At 39.6% G+C, this 18,591-nt stretch overlaps 1 protein-coding gene and 1 pseudogene across 6 annotated transcripts in view; one reads left to right on the top strand and one right to left on the bottom strand.

The window, feature by feature from the left end:
- KIF23 (kinesin family member 23) overlaps positions 1–18,591 on the bottom strand; it is a 34,556-nt gene that overhangs the window by 3,909 nt on the left and 12,056 nt on the right. For 4 of the 6 annotated variants that reach the window (XM_050796273.1, XM_050796275.1, XM_050796274.1 and 1 more), the window contains 10 exons: positions 18,328–18,449; positions 15,590–15,692; positions 8,972–9,051; positions 8,723–8,842; positions 8,229–8,352; positions 7,762–7,920; positions 6,086–6,243; positions 4,422–4,595; positions 4,014–4,193; positions 3,420–3,731 (listed from right to left, as the gene is read on the bottom strand). In XM_050796273.1, coding sequence (XP_050652230.1) covers positions 3,420–3,731; positions 4,014–4,193; positions 4,422–4,595; positions 6,086–6,243; positions 7,762–7,920; positions 8,229–8,352; positions 8,723–8,842; positions 8,972–9,051; positions 15,590–15,692; positions 18,328–18,449 — 1,532 coding nt within the window. The remainder of the gene's footprint in view (positions 1–3,419; positions 3,732–4,013; positions 4,194–4,421; positions 4,596–6,085; positions 6,244–7,761; positions 7,921–8,228; positions 8,353–8,722; positions 8,843–8,971; positions 9,052–15,589; positions 15,693–18,327; positions 18,450–18,591) is intronic. The other 2 variants (XM_050796277.1, XM_050796278.1) reach the window with 1 other exon arrangement.
- Positions 9,420–10,068, top strand: LOC126958171 (acylpyruvase FAHD1, mitochondrial-like; annotated as a pseudogene).

The following is an 18,591-nucleotide window of genomic DNA, read 5'->3' as shown; positions in this document are numbered from 1 at the left end:
ATTATTTATCCCTGCTATTGAGAGGTAATCTATTACGTCCACAACTCTGTTAAAATCTTCAATAAGATCAATGAAAGCCCTATACATTTTCTAGGTTTCTAAACAAAACAGAAAACAATCCAAAGAACATAAGGTATAATAAGAACCATATGAATAAAATGATTAAAGAAATGTGAAATACTTCTGAGTGCTTTCAGTTAAGATTTTAAAACCTCAAAACAGAACTTCATGAAAAGTTCAAATACAATAATGGCTACAATATACCAACTAATTTTTCCCCCAAACACTTCATACAGGTTCCAAGAAACAAATAAATAATACAGCGTCAAATCAGTCTCTTATCATACAATAAAAAACTAGTTGCCAGGCCAGGCATGGTGGCACATGCCTGTAATCTCAGCACTTTGGAAGGCCGAGGTGGAGGAATCAATTGAACTCAGAAGTTCAAGTCCAGCCTAGGCAACATGGTGAAACCCAGACTCTACAAAAAAATACACAAAAAAATTAGCTGGGCTTCGTGACACGTGCCTGTAGTCCCAGCTACTCAGGAGGCTGAGGTGGGTGGATCACTTGAGCCCAGGAGGTGGAAATTGCAGTGAGCCAAGATCGCACCACTGCACTCCAGCCTGGGCAACAGAATGAGACCCTGCCTCAAAAACAAACAAGTTGCTTCCGGTCAAATGTCATGTAAATCTGGCAAAGTTAAGTTAAGCACATTCAGCCTAAGAAAATAATATTTCACATATATGCCATAGTTATAGTTTGAAGCAATGAATTATCTCTGGTGTTTTATGAACATCTCCTGTTTGTAAAACTGAAAACGGGGCTGGGTGCAGTGGCACACACCTGTAATTCTAACATTTGTGAGGCTGAGGTAGGAGAAGGATCACCCGAGACCAGCCTAGGCAACGTAAGAATTTCTCGGGTGTCTTTTGGTCTCGGGTGATTTCTACAAATTTCTACAAAAAATTTAAATTTTGTGTAAATTTCCACAAAAATTTTAAAAATTAGCCAGGTGTGATAGCACATGTCTGTGGTCCCAGCTGCTCAGGAGGCTGAGGTAGAACGATTGCTTGAGCCTGGAAGGTCAAGGCTGCCGTGAGCCTAGATGATGCCACTGCACTCCAACCTGGGCAACAGATGAAGACCTCATCTCAAACAAACAAACAAACAAACAACAACAAAAAAACCCCCAAAAACAAAACTGAAAGCAAATGGAAAAAGTCTATCACAGGCCAAATCCGTCAAAGCTAGTCAAGTATGAAGACCTCAATTTCAAAATGCACATCTGAGGAACTGAATCATTTTCCCTATATAGTCGTACAAATGCAGCACTAGTGACAGCTCCAAGACACGGGCAATACAGTTTGCCATTAAAGATGCTGAGCCTCAAGACAAACAGGAAACATTTCATTCTGACAATGATTTATTTAATGTTGAACACGAAAGTCTGGTCCTTATCATCTACCATTTAGCAAAAGCGAGGGTTTTCTTCAAACATTTAACAGTAAACATATGATGAAACAAGCTTCGGAAAGATGATAATCCATACGATCTACTAGCATTTATGAAATAAATATTTAAATTTTTTTCCTCACTCAAGTATAAATTTAGTCCACTTGACATAATTTTTGACCAACAAACTTAGATGCACAGATACTAACCTTATAGTAACTTTTCTGCTGCACTTCTAAATAGTTTGATTTCACGTAAGAATCTCTAGTAAATTCCCTTAAATATCTCATAGCCAAATTAGATATCTCATTACTGTTTGCAAGGCATAAGCAAGGCTTGAATAGTTTTCAGCCTATAAACTGTCATGAAATGACTTACTAGAGTTGGTCAGAATGACCATTTACCTAATTTGCTGTCTAAAAACATTTAAGGAAAAATCTGCAAAGTAAAGAACGTAACAGACCTTAGAATCATCGGTTTCCCTGGTAAATCACAGGATTCATCACCATCCCTTAATAATCAGGAATTTGGGCCACCTAAATGAACATTCATCTATACCCTGACTTATATAAGAAAATCTAAAGTAAATGTTTACTGTAAGATTTAGAAGAAAAATTCTAAAAGAGCTTTGTTAAGATTTTACTAAATATAAAATCCACAAACATTAACTTGGCCCATTTATTCAGATTCAAAAGAAACTTTACTTTAATCTTTAAGAAGACAAATATGAAAGTGAATTTATTTAAATACCCTTGAATGTGAGACAAAGTCCTTGTTAATTGAGATAAATGCCTCGATTAAAAGCAATTTATTGGGCATGGAAATCAGTAGTTTTAAAATAACTGGCCTAGACTCTTCAGTGAAAATAGTCAATGTCATAAAAATAAAAAAAGTAGGGGGACAGGGTGAGACTATTTTATATTAAAAGAGATAAAAGACATAATCATGATATGCAATGCATACACTTTCATATCATGGATTGACAAAAAAGCTGGCTGGGTGCAGTGGCTTGCCTGTAATCTCAGCACCTTTGGAGGCCAAGGCAGGAGGATTGCTGGAGTTCAAGAGTTCAACACCAGCCTGGGCAACATGGTGAGACCTTGTCTCTACTGAAAATAAAAAATCAGTGTGGTGGCATGCCTGTAGTCTCAGCTACTCGGGAGGCTGAGGTGAGAGGATGACTTCAGCTCAGGAAGACTGAGGCTGCAGTGAGCCATAATCATGCCACTGCACTCCATCCTGGGTGACAGAGTGAGACCCTGTCTTAAAAAAGAAAAGCCAATTTTGGGACAAATGCATAATGTCCCAATAGAGGATAATTATTTAATTAATGTTGATTTTCTTGGATGTGATAAAGATTGTGGCTAGGTAGTACAATGTCCTTATTCTTAGAGATTAAGTGTCTCTAAGTCTGTGATTTCCTTTTACAAGGCTTAGGGAAATAAAGTTTATGTATCTACATCAAGTAACACCTGGTAAACTTAGGCAAGGAGGGAAAGACATTACCATACTATTCTTTCTACTTTGCTTTGGGTCTGAAATTTTTCAAAATAAAAATTTGGGAAAACAATTTTTAAAACTAGGGCTCGAAAGGAGGTACAAAAAATCTAATTTGGGGAAGGGGAACCAAAAGAAAAATATGGAAAGTATGCTTTAAAACACAGTCACCAATTTTGTGCAAAGCTTATTAGCTTATGCAACTGAAAAGCTCACACTACTCTGGCATGCACCAAATTGACCTGTATTCACTGAACACACTTCTGCTGCCAGATGTGTTTAGGCTTTTTCAGATGAAGAGCCAGGCCTCAATTTCAGTGAGTCAATCTTTCAAATTAACTGAGAAATCAGACCTTTTTTATACTATAGCCCAACCATTTTTCCAATGAACTTTCAGACACAAGTTACAAAAAACAAAGAAGATAAAATCTATTGCTACAATGCGTTAAAATAATACTGGCACTAACCCTGCAGCAATGATCCTCTTCTATTTCTATCTCATTTCTGAATGTAGGAACCACCTCCCTGCCTTCAGTCCAGTACATCCCTCGCCTTCTGTCTGACACGATACAAGTTTTGCTTTGTCCTGGCTCCTGCTGCCTACGCCTTGCAATAGATGTGACTTTGAGAGGTGTGTTGTACGTAGGAATTTTCTGCTCCCATTCCGAAATACAGGAAGCTACAGAAATGCTGCTGCAAGAGTTAGAGCGCCTATGTAGCTGTGGCTGGCTCATGAGTTGCTGGCCGTTGGAAATCTGAGCAATATAGTTACTAGAAAGCTAGAAAAATTGGAGAAAAATTAATGAGCAAGACTGAAAAACTGAGAGAAACAATTCATTACTTTTCTATAATGTTAGCACATGAAGACTTAACATTACAAATAATTATTTGTACTAATTTTTTGTGCTAAATTTGTGTTTATTCTAAATTTTAAAATATTTTTAAAGAGAAATTTCAGAAATGTAAGTATTATAAAATGTAAAAATTCTCATAGAAATAGTCATCTAATCTGAACAAAATATCTGTAGTACAAAGTTACTACACAATTACAAATAACTTACAGGCACAGGTGATGGAGAAACAGATCTTTGAGTAACTTTTTCTCTATCTCGCTCCCGAGAGGGTCTCTCTGGCTTCTCAGTTTTAGGTTCAGTAACAATAGCCTTCAGTTGTTTCAGTTTTTCATCTTTAACCCAGAGTTTATTCTGCATCTCCAGCTGTTTGGCTGCCACTCTACGCTCCTACAGATTATCAATGGCAATGTATATTATCATTCAATCACAGCAAACGAGTATACCAGATTAGCCAATCACTTTATTTCCTAAAAATGACAGTTCTCCAATTCTTCCTGAGTTAACGACCATCACCAAAACCCTACCACAAATACAATAATTCAAAATATTGAACCTAACTACAACGTAAAATAAATCATCCGACTCTGAGGCAAGCACTACCCAAATGACACTCACACATTCTTTCTCCCACTTCATTGTCGTTTCTGTCACCATGCCTTGCAACCTGGCTTCTAATCTGCGTTTGTCAGAAAACTGTCGCTGAAGTTTCTGGTTCTGAGTTTCAAGTTCCTGTTGCAAATTGCGTTTATCTTCTTCATAGATAGTAGTTGTTTTCTCTAAAATCTCAATCTAGGAAGGTAGACCACTATGTTCAGTATTTGGCATATAAACATTTCATGTCACTATAAAATAATCTTCCTTAATTTGCTTATACAAGCATATTTGTGGAAAGAAAAATCATGGAGAAAGCACTTTTTTCTCTAACATTTCATCTGAATTCCCACCCCCATTCTCAGAAATGAAAACACGTTAAACAAGCTCCTCACTCGGAGACATTTATAATTAATTTCATGTGAAAATTACTTTCTTCTAAAATGAATGCCTAAAATTTAGTTTTTAGGCTATTTTCAGAATTAAAAAAAAAACTATATTGGTTGAGACTAACTTCTCTTATGAATGTGTACCCCCACCAAACCTCTAAATGACCCTCTGTAAATGAGAGAACAAACATATATTACATAGTGCTGCAATGCTTCTCAACAAAATGGTATTCCCTTCTACCCCATAGTAAGAGATTAATCCTGAGTTTATACTTTTACAATCTGATTTGTAAACCAAATACAGATTAAATTAAGCTTTACTGAGTATCTGTTATGTCCAAGGTACTATGCTGGCACTTTTATACCATTTCATTTAATCATTTATCTCATTAAAAACAGCACACTAAGGAAATATTTCTAATAAATCAAGAAGCAAGCTACAACCAAAGCTAAGCTCTAGAAAGCTCCCTTGTTTGGGTCAGAGAATATCCTTTTCAACTGTTAAAACTCTCATAAAATTAAAGAACATATGATTCTTCATTTCACTCACATTTCCTCCTTAGCATGGGATGAGGATTAGTAAATAACCAAATGAGAACTTTTTTTTTTTTTTGAGACAGGCTCTTGCTCTGTCATCTAGGCTGGAGTGCAGTCATGCAATCCCAGCTCACTGCAGCCTCAACCTCCCAGACTCAAGCTATTCTCCCATCTCAATCTTCTGAGTAGCTGGGACTACAGGTGTGCACCACCATGCCTGGCTAATTTTTTTGTAGATATGGGATTTCGCCATGTTGCCCAGTCTGGTCTGGAACTCCTAGGCTCAAGTGATCTGCCTGCCTTGGCCTCTCAATGTGCTGAGACTATAGGCATGAGCCCCCGCACTCAGCCTGAGAAACCTTTTTTTTTCTTGAGACGGAGTCTTGGCTCTTGTCGCCCAGGCTGGAGTGCAATGGCTCAAGCTTGGCTCACTACAACCTCCACCTCCTGGGTTCAAGCGATTCTCCTGCCTCAACCTTCTGAATAGCTGGGATTACAGGCGCTCGTCACCACAGCCAGCTAATTTTTGTACTTTTTTAGTAGAGACGAGGTTTCGCCATGTTGGCCAGTCTCGTTCTTGAACTCCTGACCTCAGATGATCTGGCCACCTCAGCCTCCCAAAGTGTTGGGATTACAGCTACCGCACCCGACCAAGAACTCTTAATGAGCAGCATTTACAGGCCGTTGGAGCACAATAGCTCCCTCAGAGACCAGTGCTAAAACACCAGCACATACATCTATCATAATAATGTCAAAACAAACCTTATATTCTAAAGTTTTGTTTTTCTTTTCCAGTCGTTCTATTTCCAATTTCTGTCCTGAGATCATCTTTTCCTTTTCATTTAGTTTCCCTTGCATGTGGTTTTCTTTACTTAAAACAGCATTGTCAAATTCTTGTAACAAAGCTTTAAAAGCATTAGCTGAAACAAAAACATACAGGCCAAGTTTTACACCAGTTCTAAAACAAACAATGATATCAACTTGTTAGCAGACACTAGATAAAATGTAGTTATTCAGCAAATCTCTGTGAGAATCAGTCTATAATGAGAAAACAAGTTTAGAGGGAAATCAGGAGCTTAATTCTCAAATTGACAAGATAGTCACAGAAGCTTTCTGTTAAATGCTAAAAAAAATATTCAAGTCTTTCATTGTCACTATAGCATTCTCTTCCCAATCCTTACAGGTACTTTGCTTCACAACAACAAATGCAAAATAGAAATAACACTGTATTTGGGATTAATTAAACCTGAGCTGAAATCCCTGGTACATCACTTACTAGTTATGACTTAGGCAAGTTAATTAATATTTCTGAGCAAATTTCATTTCAGGATGGAAATTTAAATACCACTTTATCTCACAACTTTTTGGTAAAGATTCAAATGAATAATGATAATAAAAATAGTAGAGCCAGGCGTGGTGGCTCATGTCTGTAATCCCAGCACTTTGGGAGGCTGAGGTGGGTGGACCACGAGGTCAGGAGTTTGAGATCAGCCTGACCAACATGGTGAAACCTCGTCTCTACTAAAAATACAAAAATTAGTTGGGTGCAGTGGCGCGCACCTGTAATCCCAGCTGCTCAGAAGGCTGAGGCAGAATTGCTTGAACCTGGGAGACGGAGGTTGCAGCGAGCCAAGATTGCACCATTGCACTCTAACCTGGGCAACAGAGCAAGACTCAGTCTCAAAAAAAAAAAAAAAAAAGTAGATACATTCATTCACTGAGATACGTTCACTATGTACCAGAGTTTACTGTTCTACAGGATCTTCATACTTTATCTTATTTATCTTTACAACACATCCTAAGGTAGAAACAATTACAATCCCTACTATGTAGACAGGGGAAACTAAAAAATATTTGTGTCTCCACCACTGTTGGTAAAAAACAAAAGAAAGAACACACGCTCACTTTTTTCTTTTTGACTTCCTTAGAATACAAAAAAGAGCTGTGGAAAAATCCCTTGTCATTCTAATCAAACAATGCCTTGAGTCCTTCAAAGGTACCAAGACACAATTTTCTTTAACTTCCTTAAAGATGCAATCTACCATATAAACTCAGATTCATTGAAAATACATTCAATTTCAGAAGTTACAATTATTGCAAACTGGCCAGGAGTGGTGGCTCATGCCAGTAATCCCAGCACTTTGGGAGGCCGAGGCGGGCAGATCACTTGAGGTAAGGAGTTTGAGACCAGCCTGGCCAATATGGCGAAACCCCGTCTCTACTAATAGTACAAAAATTAGCCAGGCATGGTGGCATGTGCCTGTAGTCTACTCGGGAGGCTGAGGCAGGAGAATCGCTTGAACCCGGGAGGCGGAAGTTGCAGTGAACTGAGATTGTGCCACTGCACTCCAGCCTGGCAGACAGAGTGAAACTGTGTCTCAAAAAAACGAAACAAAAAATTAATTAAATAAAATTATTGTAAATAGTTTTGCCCTTACATTGTTTGTTAAACTCATCAATCATCATTTGTCGTAGGTGATGTCGTTTCTCTAAGGCTTCAATCAGCCTTGGAAGTGTCTGCTCATCGTTGATATCCAAAATTTCACATGATGGCAAAGGTGGAAAACTCTGCAAAACCACGTCAGTAACCAATGGTTCTGTATTGAATTACAGAAAATTACAAAAAGTTACATAGGAGAGAAAGAGCTTATTTAAACAAGTTTAACACTGAATACAGCCCCAGTCCAACTAACCATTGCAATTTCTTGAGCTGATATATGTTTACTTCCCTAAAAATGAGAATCATAGTATGCAAAATAAGCTCATTTAAATTTTGTTCAAATTACTATGTGCTTGGTTCTTCAGAAGGTATGTAAACATTTCTCTTATATGAAATAATGTTTTTGAAAAAAGAGAGAAAGAGACAGACCGATGAGTGGACAAATGATATGACACCAAATCATACCATTTCCAATTGGACCTCGAGGCTGGTTTCTGTATCGCCTTCCAGGCGTTAAACCACATATTGCCTTGTCTACGGGTCTTGCTACTTCAACTTCTTGAGTCACTTCTGCAAATCTCATGACTTGCTAAAACACAAAACAAATGGAGTTTAAAAAAAAATAAGGATATCCAAGTCCCAGAAATGACTACATGAAACAAAGATTGCTTATTTTCATTTATGTGAGACACAGTCTCACTGTCACCAGGCTGGAGTGCAGTGGCATGAACATGACTCACTGCAGCTTCAACCTCCCGGCTAGGCCCAACTGATCACCCCACCTCAGCCTCCCAGTGTGTTGAGATTAGAAGCATGAGCCACCACACCAAGCCTAGTTTACTTCTACAATCAATGGTTCTCTATCAATTTATAAAACATTCAAAATATCATTCGTCTCATCCAAATAACTTTTCCCGAGAAAAACTCAAGACTTTATAGGACAACTACATTAAAATTACCAAGTTTTCTTCATAATCTTCAGCCTTGGGATTCACACACACGATCATCCGCACTTTTCCTTCCCCATCAAAGTAGTTCTTGAACAGATGGGTTAACTTTGAATCCCGATACGGAACCATCTACAAAGACATTCAAATCCAAATGTGTTACACAAAAAAATGCACACAAATGAAACTACACAAAAGATCAGAGCAAAAAAATGCACACAAATGAAACTATACAAAAGATCAGAGAAGGCTGCTGCTTACCTTGTTAGTTCCATACATTTGGTTCTCTCTCAGGACATCCATACATGTTCTTAGCGTCATTAGTGACTGATTAATATTACCTGACAGAAAAATATATATAGACGCTATTTTAGAACAACAATATAGTAGCTAGAGTGTGTTCTGTTTGCCTATAAAATCTCAACTTCAAACAACTATTAGATAGAAATTATAAATAACAAATTTTTATGGCTCAATATAAAGAGATGTCTATGCACGGTCCAGGCTCTCTTTCTATAGCAGTATTTCTGGGAAGGTTAAACAGCCATCCTTCAGGGATTCTATCAACAGGATTTTCCACAAAATGCAACATTACAGTTAATGACTATAAGGTTTCTTCCAAATCCTAAATTCTCTGAAGGAATATCTTTGATATAGATGTTTAATATCCTCATATTAAAATATATTCTCTAGGCAATTGGCAGGAATCATGGCGACCCCCAGGCCACTGTCCCGATTCTTGGGGTGGGGAAGAATATCATCTGCGTGGGGAGGAACTACGGGGACCACGCCAGGGAGATGACAGCGCGGTGTTGAATGAGCCCATGCTGTTCCTGAAACTGTCCATGGCCTATACACCTGAGGGCTCGCCCATCCACATGCCCGCGTACAGTCGCCAACTTGCAACACAAGCTGGAGTTGGGTGTGATGATGGGCAAGCATGGCCGCACAGCTATGGACTACATTAGCAGCTATGCCCTGTGCCTGGACATGACTGCCAGGGACGTGCAGGACGAGTGTGAGAAGAAGGGGCTGCTCTGGGCTCTGGCTAAGAGCTTTACGGCCTCCTGCCCAGTCAGCACGTTTGTGCCCAAGGAGAAGATCCCTGATCCTCCCAACCTGAGGCTGTGACTCAAAGTCAACGGCGAACTCAAGACAGGAGGGTGAGACATCCTCCATGATTTTTTCCATCCCCCTACATCATCAACCATGTTTCTAAGATCATGACCTTGGAAGGAAATATTATCTTGACTGGGACACCAAAGGGAGTTGGACCAGTTAAAGAAAATGATAAGATCCAGGCTGGCATACACGGCATGGTCAGTATGAGATTTAAGGTGGAAAGGCCAGAATATTGAGTCATTTCTTAAGAAGTTTCAGGGAGATGGGAGCAAGACAAAAGCAAGCAACAGCTAGTAAATGTCACAAATCTTTAATAAGAAACCAACTGTTTTTAAAAAATGATCAGATTGCTACAGCTCAACTCAAAGAAGATGGATTCTTCAAGAAAACGTGAACTAGAACGGATGGGCCAGAAATTTAAAAAGCCAAAGTAAAATACTTCTGGTGCTTTGAAAAAAATTTTATCAAACCAAATGTTCTAAAGAGTTTTCTTTCATAAAACTGGATTGGAGAAGACTTTTCAGTGGGTTATCTCTAAGATGATCAGTAGTTCAAGACTTAAAAACTTTAGAGAAAACCGAAAGTTATGTTCCAGATCAGTGTTTCCCAAATTTCCTTGGACTTGGTCATCATCAGGAAGCATTTGTAAAAATAAAAATTTCCAAATTACTGGCCTATTCCAGAGCCACTAAATCAATTTGATGGGATTAATCTCCAGTGAAGCTGTGTTTACAGAGCACTCCAAATGATTCTTATCAGGGAAATGTGGAAAAACACTGCTGTACACAATCTATTAATTTAAATTTGTACTTAAGAAGTGAACAATTAATGAAGATTTCACCTATGTACTTAGGGTGTCTACCCTGACCCATCGATTCTGAGTTCAGGAGATGATTTTGAAATTACTGTGTGCTGCCTTTTATGTGGCTAAAAAATAAAAATAATAAAATAAATAAATAAATAAATAAAATATATTCTCTAAAGCAGCAGGTCCCCAACCTTTCTGGCACCAGGGACCAGTTTCACAGAAGACAATTTTCACACAGATGGGTTGAGGCTTGGGGGGTGTGGTTTTGGGATGAAATCATTCCAGCTCAGATAATCAGGTATTAGATTTTCATAGGAAGCATGCAAGAGTCTGAAGCTCTCCCTGCATCTACAGGGGCTCTCCTGCTGTTTCTAACAGTCAAATGTCTTCGGAATCAGCTAACTCTGTCCCCTCTACATCTCAGCAAGGATTTCTTAGGTGGCATACTTGTTACTTCTGACCGCTCTTATTTGGATTTCTGAGCCAAGGCAAGTCTAACAGTCTAATCAAGCATTCACGAATGCAGCTCTCATCTGATTAGACCCCATGAGAATGAGTTGATTATGGAACTTTGATTGAGGTCAGCTAACTCGATTATGCTTTTACCCTTGGCCTCCCAAGGATACAGAGGATCGTTGATACAACTCCCAAAGTAGAGAACTCATCTGTACCTCTGTAATATTCCATGATTCATGATTTATGTTCCTTGACCCAAACTCCTAATGTTCTTTCTTCTTCCACTGTGCTCTCAGGAACTCATGTTCTTATTAACAGATTTCCCTGCAACTTCAAATCTCTCACAAAATAATCCATTGATAGCTTTCCCTAATGGTCAGGGGTTCTTAACTTGAGGTCGACGTTGTCCGGGGGAACATTATGGGGTGTCTGCATACTTAGATGGAAAATAAATTACATTATTTATTTTTACCAAACTCTTAACTGGAATTCACTAGTTCCTTCAATCATGAATGCAGGCCAAAAATCACAGCATTAGTAGTACCTGTAATTGGTATCAATACAAACTACAGATATTTTTATAGCACATTACAGTTTGTTGCTCATCAAGATATTTATGTTCATCATTACACTGCATTTATTTAATCAGACCTGCTGCTGTGTCTTTAAGGTATTAATAAAGAAGCACACAAATTTCTGTATGACAAACTTAAGAATACTTTTAAAATACATTTCAATGCAATTGGTTTTCTCTGTAATTCTCTCTGTGCTATACCTTCAGAAATACTATACCAGGAAAGGTCCACAGGCTTCACCTTACATCCATGGCATACAGCCCTGCAACCTAACCGTTTATCTCCTGCTGCAGCCCTGTAGACTTTTGGAATAAAAAAAGCTATTTGGTTTCTAAAGGCTGACATTCTACAAGTATGGTAAACAGAGGGAGAGGCCAGCAACATTTTCCTAGTTCCTCCCTATTGCCTTGAAATGTTCCTCCTACATGCCAGCCCCTGGTTTATTTCGGTATCCATGAGAACAACAATCATTCTCATATGCTGTAGTCACAGGGTCCCAATGTCCCAACTCCGGTAAATCTTTATCTCTATTCCATTACAGCTGACAGGCCAAACCCTATCCCTCAGAAGTGTACCACCTCTAAGAACCTGGAGCCTCTGCCATATGCCCCAACTACAATATCCTTTTCTGCTCTCACTCCCTAACTCTTGTCATACCTGCACCTTACCCATACTTACACTAACAGTCCTTTCTAGCTTTTCCCCAAAGCATCCAAAACTTCAAGTTTTAACTTTCTTCCCAAGCCAACTCTTGTCCCATCAAAGTTAATCCTTCCTCTTGGATCTAGATTCAGATTTTCCTGCCACTTCTTGGCTCTTGCTCCACCAGTAATCATCACTTTCATGTTTATTAACACCTAGTAGGTAAGCGGCACTGGGTAGACAATGACAGACAGCACACACACAGTCCACTCTCATTAAATTCAAGTGATTCAGACAAATTGTAAGGGTCCTTTGGCCCAGGGTAGGGGCAGCTCTAAAGGCCCCATTTCTCACCGCTGGACATCTCTTCAGCATATGAATAAACTCAAGTCTTTACTGTCTTCTAATATACATATATAATGTGTGTGTGTGTATTTTTCATCGTTGCATAATCCCTCAAATCCCTTTTAGTTATCACCCTTCTCTGTCCTTCCCAAGCTAATAATCAAGGGCCTGTTGTTCCTCAAGCTTCTGCTCTCAGTTTGTTCCTCTCCATTTGCTATGAATTATTTTATCTCACCCAATTGCTTCAATCATTTTTCTATTGGCAAAGCCTAAACCTACAAACCTCAAGTCAAATCTCTCTCCTTCCAAATCCATGTACCTCTGCATCCAATTACAAGGCACTTTCACTTGCATAAATTGAACATTTCAAACACAACTCATTAACTGCCTACACCTGCTCCTAAAACCGCTTCTCCTCAATCAAACACCTCCTTATTCTCCACATCCAGGTGGACCTACTTCCTAAGTAGCTCTCAGTGTTGTCTGAGCTTTGCCTCCAGGTCACACAATTGCTTGCCTAAATTGCTGCAAAAGGCTCCTAACTGCTCTTTCATATATTCAGGCTCACCCCTGGTAAATTATTTCTCTACACTGACAAAATGATCTTTCTAAAAGACTAATCCTTCTTTAAGGGGAGGCTGTATGACACAGTATAAAGACACAAGCTGTGAAAGTCCAACCAACCTGGCTCCAGCCTTGAGAAATTTAACCTTCCCAAACCCATTTTCTCATCTGTAAAATGGGTATGATACAATCCTACCTATCTATTGTATCTAGATACTACAATACACACTAGACCCTTAATAGTTGGCAGCTAACATTATTCCTTCAAGATAAAATTCAAACTTCTTGGTATGAAAGACAAGGGTCTTCATGACCTTGCCTTGCTTTCCTGCCTCAGTTCTCACAGTTCACCAACCTACATCCTCTACTTCAGCTACTTTGACTCTGCCATATTATCTCAGGACTAAGCAACTGCCTCCTGGGACAGGAATGTTGCCTTTAATCCTATCCTTCTTCATACAGCTCACTCCTACTCAATTTGTCACCTTCCCACTCCCAGATTGGTTTAGGCAGCCCTACCCTGCACTCCCATCATACTCTACTCAAAAAATCTAGTTTATCTACTGATCTCTTCTACTAGGATGGGCTCTCCCCAGCAGGACTGTGTCCTTTGTATCTGTGTTTAATTCCTGGCACACAGTAGGTACTCAATACATGGTTATTAACATAAAACACAACATGCAAGGTGACAGAAAACCCAGTTACACTGATTTGATCACACTGTATACATCAAAATATCACATATACCCAAAAAGTACGTACAACTCTATTAATTTTTTAAAAAACTACAAAAAGGTAACGAGACATAACATGCATAGATTTTAAAAAACACATATATAGATTGGCGAGATATCTATTTAAAGCCTTCAACTGGCTTATGTTCAGAATTTTCCCATCTCTAGAAGCCAATTTTTACCACTAATAAATACTGAAATAACATTTCAAGGACCCAATACTGACCTACAATACTAAAAATAGACTTTTTTTTTTTTGAGACAGCTTCTCTGTTGTCCAGGCTGGAGTATAGTGGTGAGATCAGGGCTCAAGCAGTTCTCCCACCTCAGCCTCCAAGTAGCTTGGAACTACAGAGGCACCACACCCAGCTAATTTTTTGTATTTTTTGTAGAGATGGGGTTTCATCAGGTTGCCAAAGCTGGTCTTGAACTCCTGGGCTCAAGTGATCCACATGCCTTGGCCTCCCAAATTGCCAGGATTACAGGTGTGAGCCACCGCACCCAGACTAATTGAATACAACTTTCCTCATTCTTAAAGAAATCAGGGTATTGTAATAGATTGATACCAAACCAGTGTAACTATAAACTTAGCCTCTAAATTATCTAATGGAGGACAATTATGCTTAAACCATCCATTGAGGCCGGTTACAGTGGTTCATTCCTGTAATCCCAAGACTTTGGGGTGGCCAAGGTGAGAGCGCGCCCAGGAATTTGAGACCACCCTGGGCAACATAAGGAGAACCCATCTCTACAAAAAAATTGTTAAAAATTAGACAGGCATGGTGGTGCACACCTGTAGTCCCAGCTACTCAGAAGGCTGAAATGGGAGAATCAATTGAGCCCAGGAGTTTGAGGCTGCAATGAGCCATGATCACATCACTGCATTACCTCCTGGGTAACAGAGTAAGACCGTCTCAATAAAATAAAAATTTAAAAGCAAAACAAAAAACAAAGAACCACCCACTGGCCAGGTGCGGTGGCTCAGGCCTGTAATCCCAGCACTCTGGGAGGCCGAGGCAGGTGGATCATGAGGTCAGGATATCAAGACCATCCTAGCTAACACGGTGAAACCCCGTCTCTACTAATCATACAAAAAATCAGGCGTGGTGGCGGGCACCTGTAGTCTCAGCCACTCGAGAGGCTTAGGCAGGAGAATGGAGTGAACCTGGGAGGTGGAGCTTGCAGTGAGCCGAGATCGCGCCACTACACTCCAGCTTGGGCGACAGAGCAAGACTCCATCTCGGGCTGGGCACAGTGGCTCATGCCTGTAATCCCAGCACTTTGGGAGGCCGAGGCGGGCGGATCACGAGGTCAAGAGATCGAGACCATCCTGGCTAACATGGTGAAACCCCGTCTCTACTAAATATACAAAAAATTAGCCGGGCATGGTGACGGGCGCCTGTAGTTCCAGCTACTCAGGAGGCTGAGGCAGGAGGATGGCATGAACCCAGGAGGTGGAGCTTGCAGTGAGCTGAGATTGAGCCACTGCACTCCAGTCTGGGTGACAGAGTGGGACTCTGTCTCAAAAAAAAAAAAAAAAAAAAAAACCCCCACCCATTGATAAGCAGATAATAAACTGGCGTTGCAAGTTTCTGAAAGTTAGAGCAATAAATAAATACTATGCTTTACTCACCAGCTTCACGTAATCTGTTTCCTTCTGCTCTGGTCCGGTTAGTTCTTTCACTTCCAGCAAGATCTACCAAGGACAACTGACTTATAGTGATTTGTTCTTTTTCCTAAAAAGATCACAAAGCCAATCACAAAGCCAATAACTTAAAATGGGTTATAACTGGTTTACAATGTTCTTTAAATAGATTCATATCAACAAGCTAAGTCTTAATGAACATTTGCACAGAACAAAATGCACAGGATAGGCAAAGGGTTCATATTTTAGCGAAGAGTTTGCTAAAAGAGTTTGATAAATATACTCATGACATTAATGATTACTTGTCAACTGGCTGGTCTTCCTTCTGCATCAAACAGTAAGGTCCCTGAGAGCAGGGACTCTGTCTTTTACTACCTTATCACCAGCATGCTGCACAGTGCCTACCACTCAGTAGGAACTCCACAGATATTTGCTGAATAAGAGTCTGGAACAGGATTATCTTAAATTCTTCTATAATCAGATGTTTAATAATCTTATAATAACCTAATTTCATAATGCTATAAATAATTTTTTTTGGGGGGGCAGGGGAGACAGAGTCTCGCTGTGTCTCCAGGCTGGATTGCAGTGGTGCCATCTACACTCACTGCAACCTCCCCCTCCTGGGTTCAAGCGGTTCTCTTGCCTCAGCCTTCCGAGTAACTGGGATTACAGGCATGCGCCACCATGCCCAGCTCATTTTTTTCATATTTTTAGTAGAGACAGGGTTTCACCATGTGGACCAAGCTGGTCTCGAACACCTAACCTCAGTTGATCTGCCTGCCTCAGCCTCCCAAAGTGCTTGGGATTACGGGGGTGAGCCACCATGCCCAGCAGATAATTCTTATAAAAAGAAGTGAAAGCCAAGTGGCACCTAACTGATGCTATAATATTAGATGTGATTCAATGGAAATCAGGTATATATGGAAGGCTGACTTATAATCATTTTTCTTTTTCTTTTTTTTAAGACAGAGTCTTGCTCTGTCACCCAGGCTGGAGTGTAGTGGCGTGATCTTGGCTCACTACAACATCCACCTCCCTGGTTCAAACAATTCTCCTGCCTCAGCCTCCCGAGTAGCTGGGACTACAGGCACGTGCCACCATGCTCAGCTAATTTTTGTATTTTTAGTAGGGATGGGGTTTCACCATGGTGGCTAGGATGGTCTCAATCTCCTGACCTCGTGATCTGCCTGTCTCGGCCTCCCAAAGTGCTGGGATTACAGGCGTGAGCCACCGCACCTGGCCCTTATAACTATTTTCTAGCTAACAATTATTGAGTGTTGACTATAAGCTAAACACTGGACTAAGAACTTTACACGCATTACCTCCTTTAATTCTCACAACCTTATAAGGAGGTTTTATTATAGCTAGTCAGTAAATAAATAGAAATCAGCATTCAAATCCTGGAGGTCTTCAATACCATTCCTGTCACTTATAAACCTTCAGAATGCCACAATTTCATGATACAGTTTAAATAAATTACACTTTCATGCATTACAGTTATTAGATTATGTATACTCAGACTCATATGCTGTTACTAATTGACACAAGCCTTGTAGTGTGGCAGGCCCGGCAGTAAATAGTGATCTGCATATGGGGGACCCTACTGGCCTATCAGCCAAGAGATGAACAACATGTAACACTGGCCACTTCCTAAACTATACCTACCCTGAAAAATGAATTAATGACATTTTAAAACCATTAACTGAATTTCCACTTACAGAATAAGTCACCAGAAAGAAAACAATCACAGTCTTATTTTATCACTTCTATCAAAGAGATTTTTAAAGATCTGCAAACTTTTTTCACAGCAAAATTCAGGCTCTAAGATTCAATATCCAACTTCCCAAAACTATAATAACGGGGAAAAAAAGTTTTTAATGTCATCACCTACATACAGAGTCATCCCTCGGTATCCTCAAGGGATTAGCTGTAGGCTCTCCTATGGATACTAAATTTCAGATACCCAATTCCATGGATGCTCAAGCCCCGTGTACAAAATGGCGTAGTATTTGCATATAACCTATGTACATCCTCCTATACACTTTTTAAAATTCTATTTTTTAAATTTTTTTTAGACTTACTTTATTTTTTTGCAAAGACAGAGTCTTGTTTTGTTGCCCAGGCTTGTCTCAAACTTCCGGCCTCCCAAAGTGCTGGGATTACAGGCATGAGCCACGCATGCACCCAGCCCTCCTGTATACTTTAAATCATACTTAGAGTACTTAATATATAATACAATATAAACACTATGTAACACTTTGTTATACTGTATTGTTTAAGGAATAATGACCAAAAAAAGTCTGTACATGGTCAGCACAAATGCAGCATTTTATTTTTGAATATTTTCAATCCGCAGTTGGTTGAATCTATAGATGTAGAACTCACAGATCCAGAGAACCAACTGTGTATTTATTCTAGAGCAATCTTCATTGCAATAAAACCTCCCTAATTTAACTTTTTTTTTCGAGAGAGAGGGTCTCACTGTGTTGCCCAGGCTGGGGTGCAGTGGCACGATCTCAGGTCACTGCACCTCTGCCTCCCAGGTTCAAGTGATCCTCCTGCCTCAGCCACACAAGTAGCTGGGATTACAGGAGTGCATCACCATGCCTGGCTGATTTTTCCAATTTTACTAAAGACTGGCTCTCACCATGTTGGTGGGATTACTCTAATTCCAAAAATTAAGGATAGAGTTAGAACCAGAAAAACTCCACATACTACAACTTTACCTGTAATACATTGTCTCCATCTGCATCCAAGGGAGCCTGAACTAATTTAATGTTGAACACGCTATGGGAACGGCTGGACTCACGATTCAAATGGGTATTAGCAATACGTCTCTTTTTCTGGCCTATGACAACAGAGAAATCATTAGTCAAACCTGAACTCAGTCATTTCATTACACATGCTAAGTCAAAAAAGATTGCCATTAAATTTAGTAGCAACTCTAGGTAATATTTATCATTCTGTATTTTTCTATTTCTAGATGTTTC

The sequence above is a fragment of the Macaca thibetana genome, chromosome 7 (assembly GCF_024542745.1).
Source record: "Macaca thibetana thibetana isolate TM-01 chromosome 7, ASM2454274v1, whole genome shotgun sequence".
Lineage (NCBI taxonomy): Eukaryota > Metazoa > Chordata > Mammalia > Primates > Cercopithecidae > Macaca > Macaca thibetana.
Note: the sequence above shows the minus strand (reverse complement) of the source record. Positions and strands in the feature narration are given on the sequence as shown.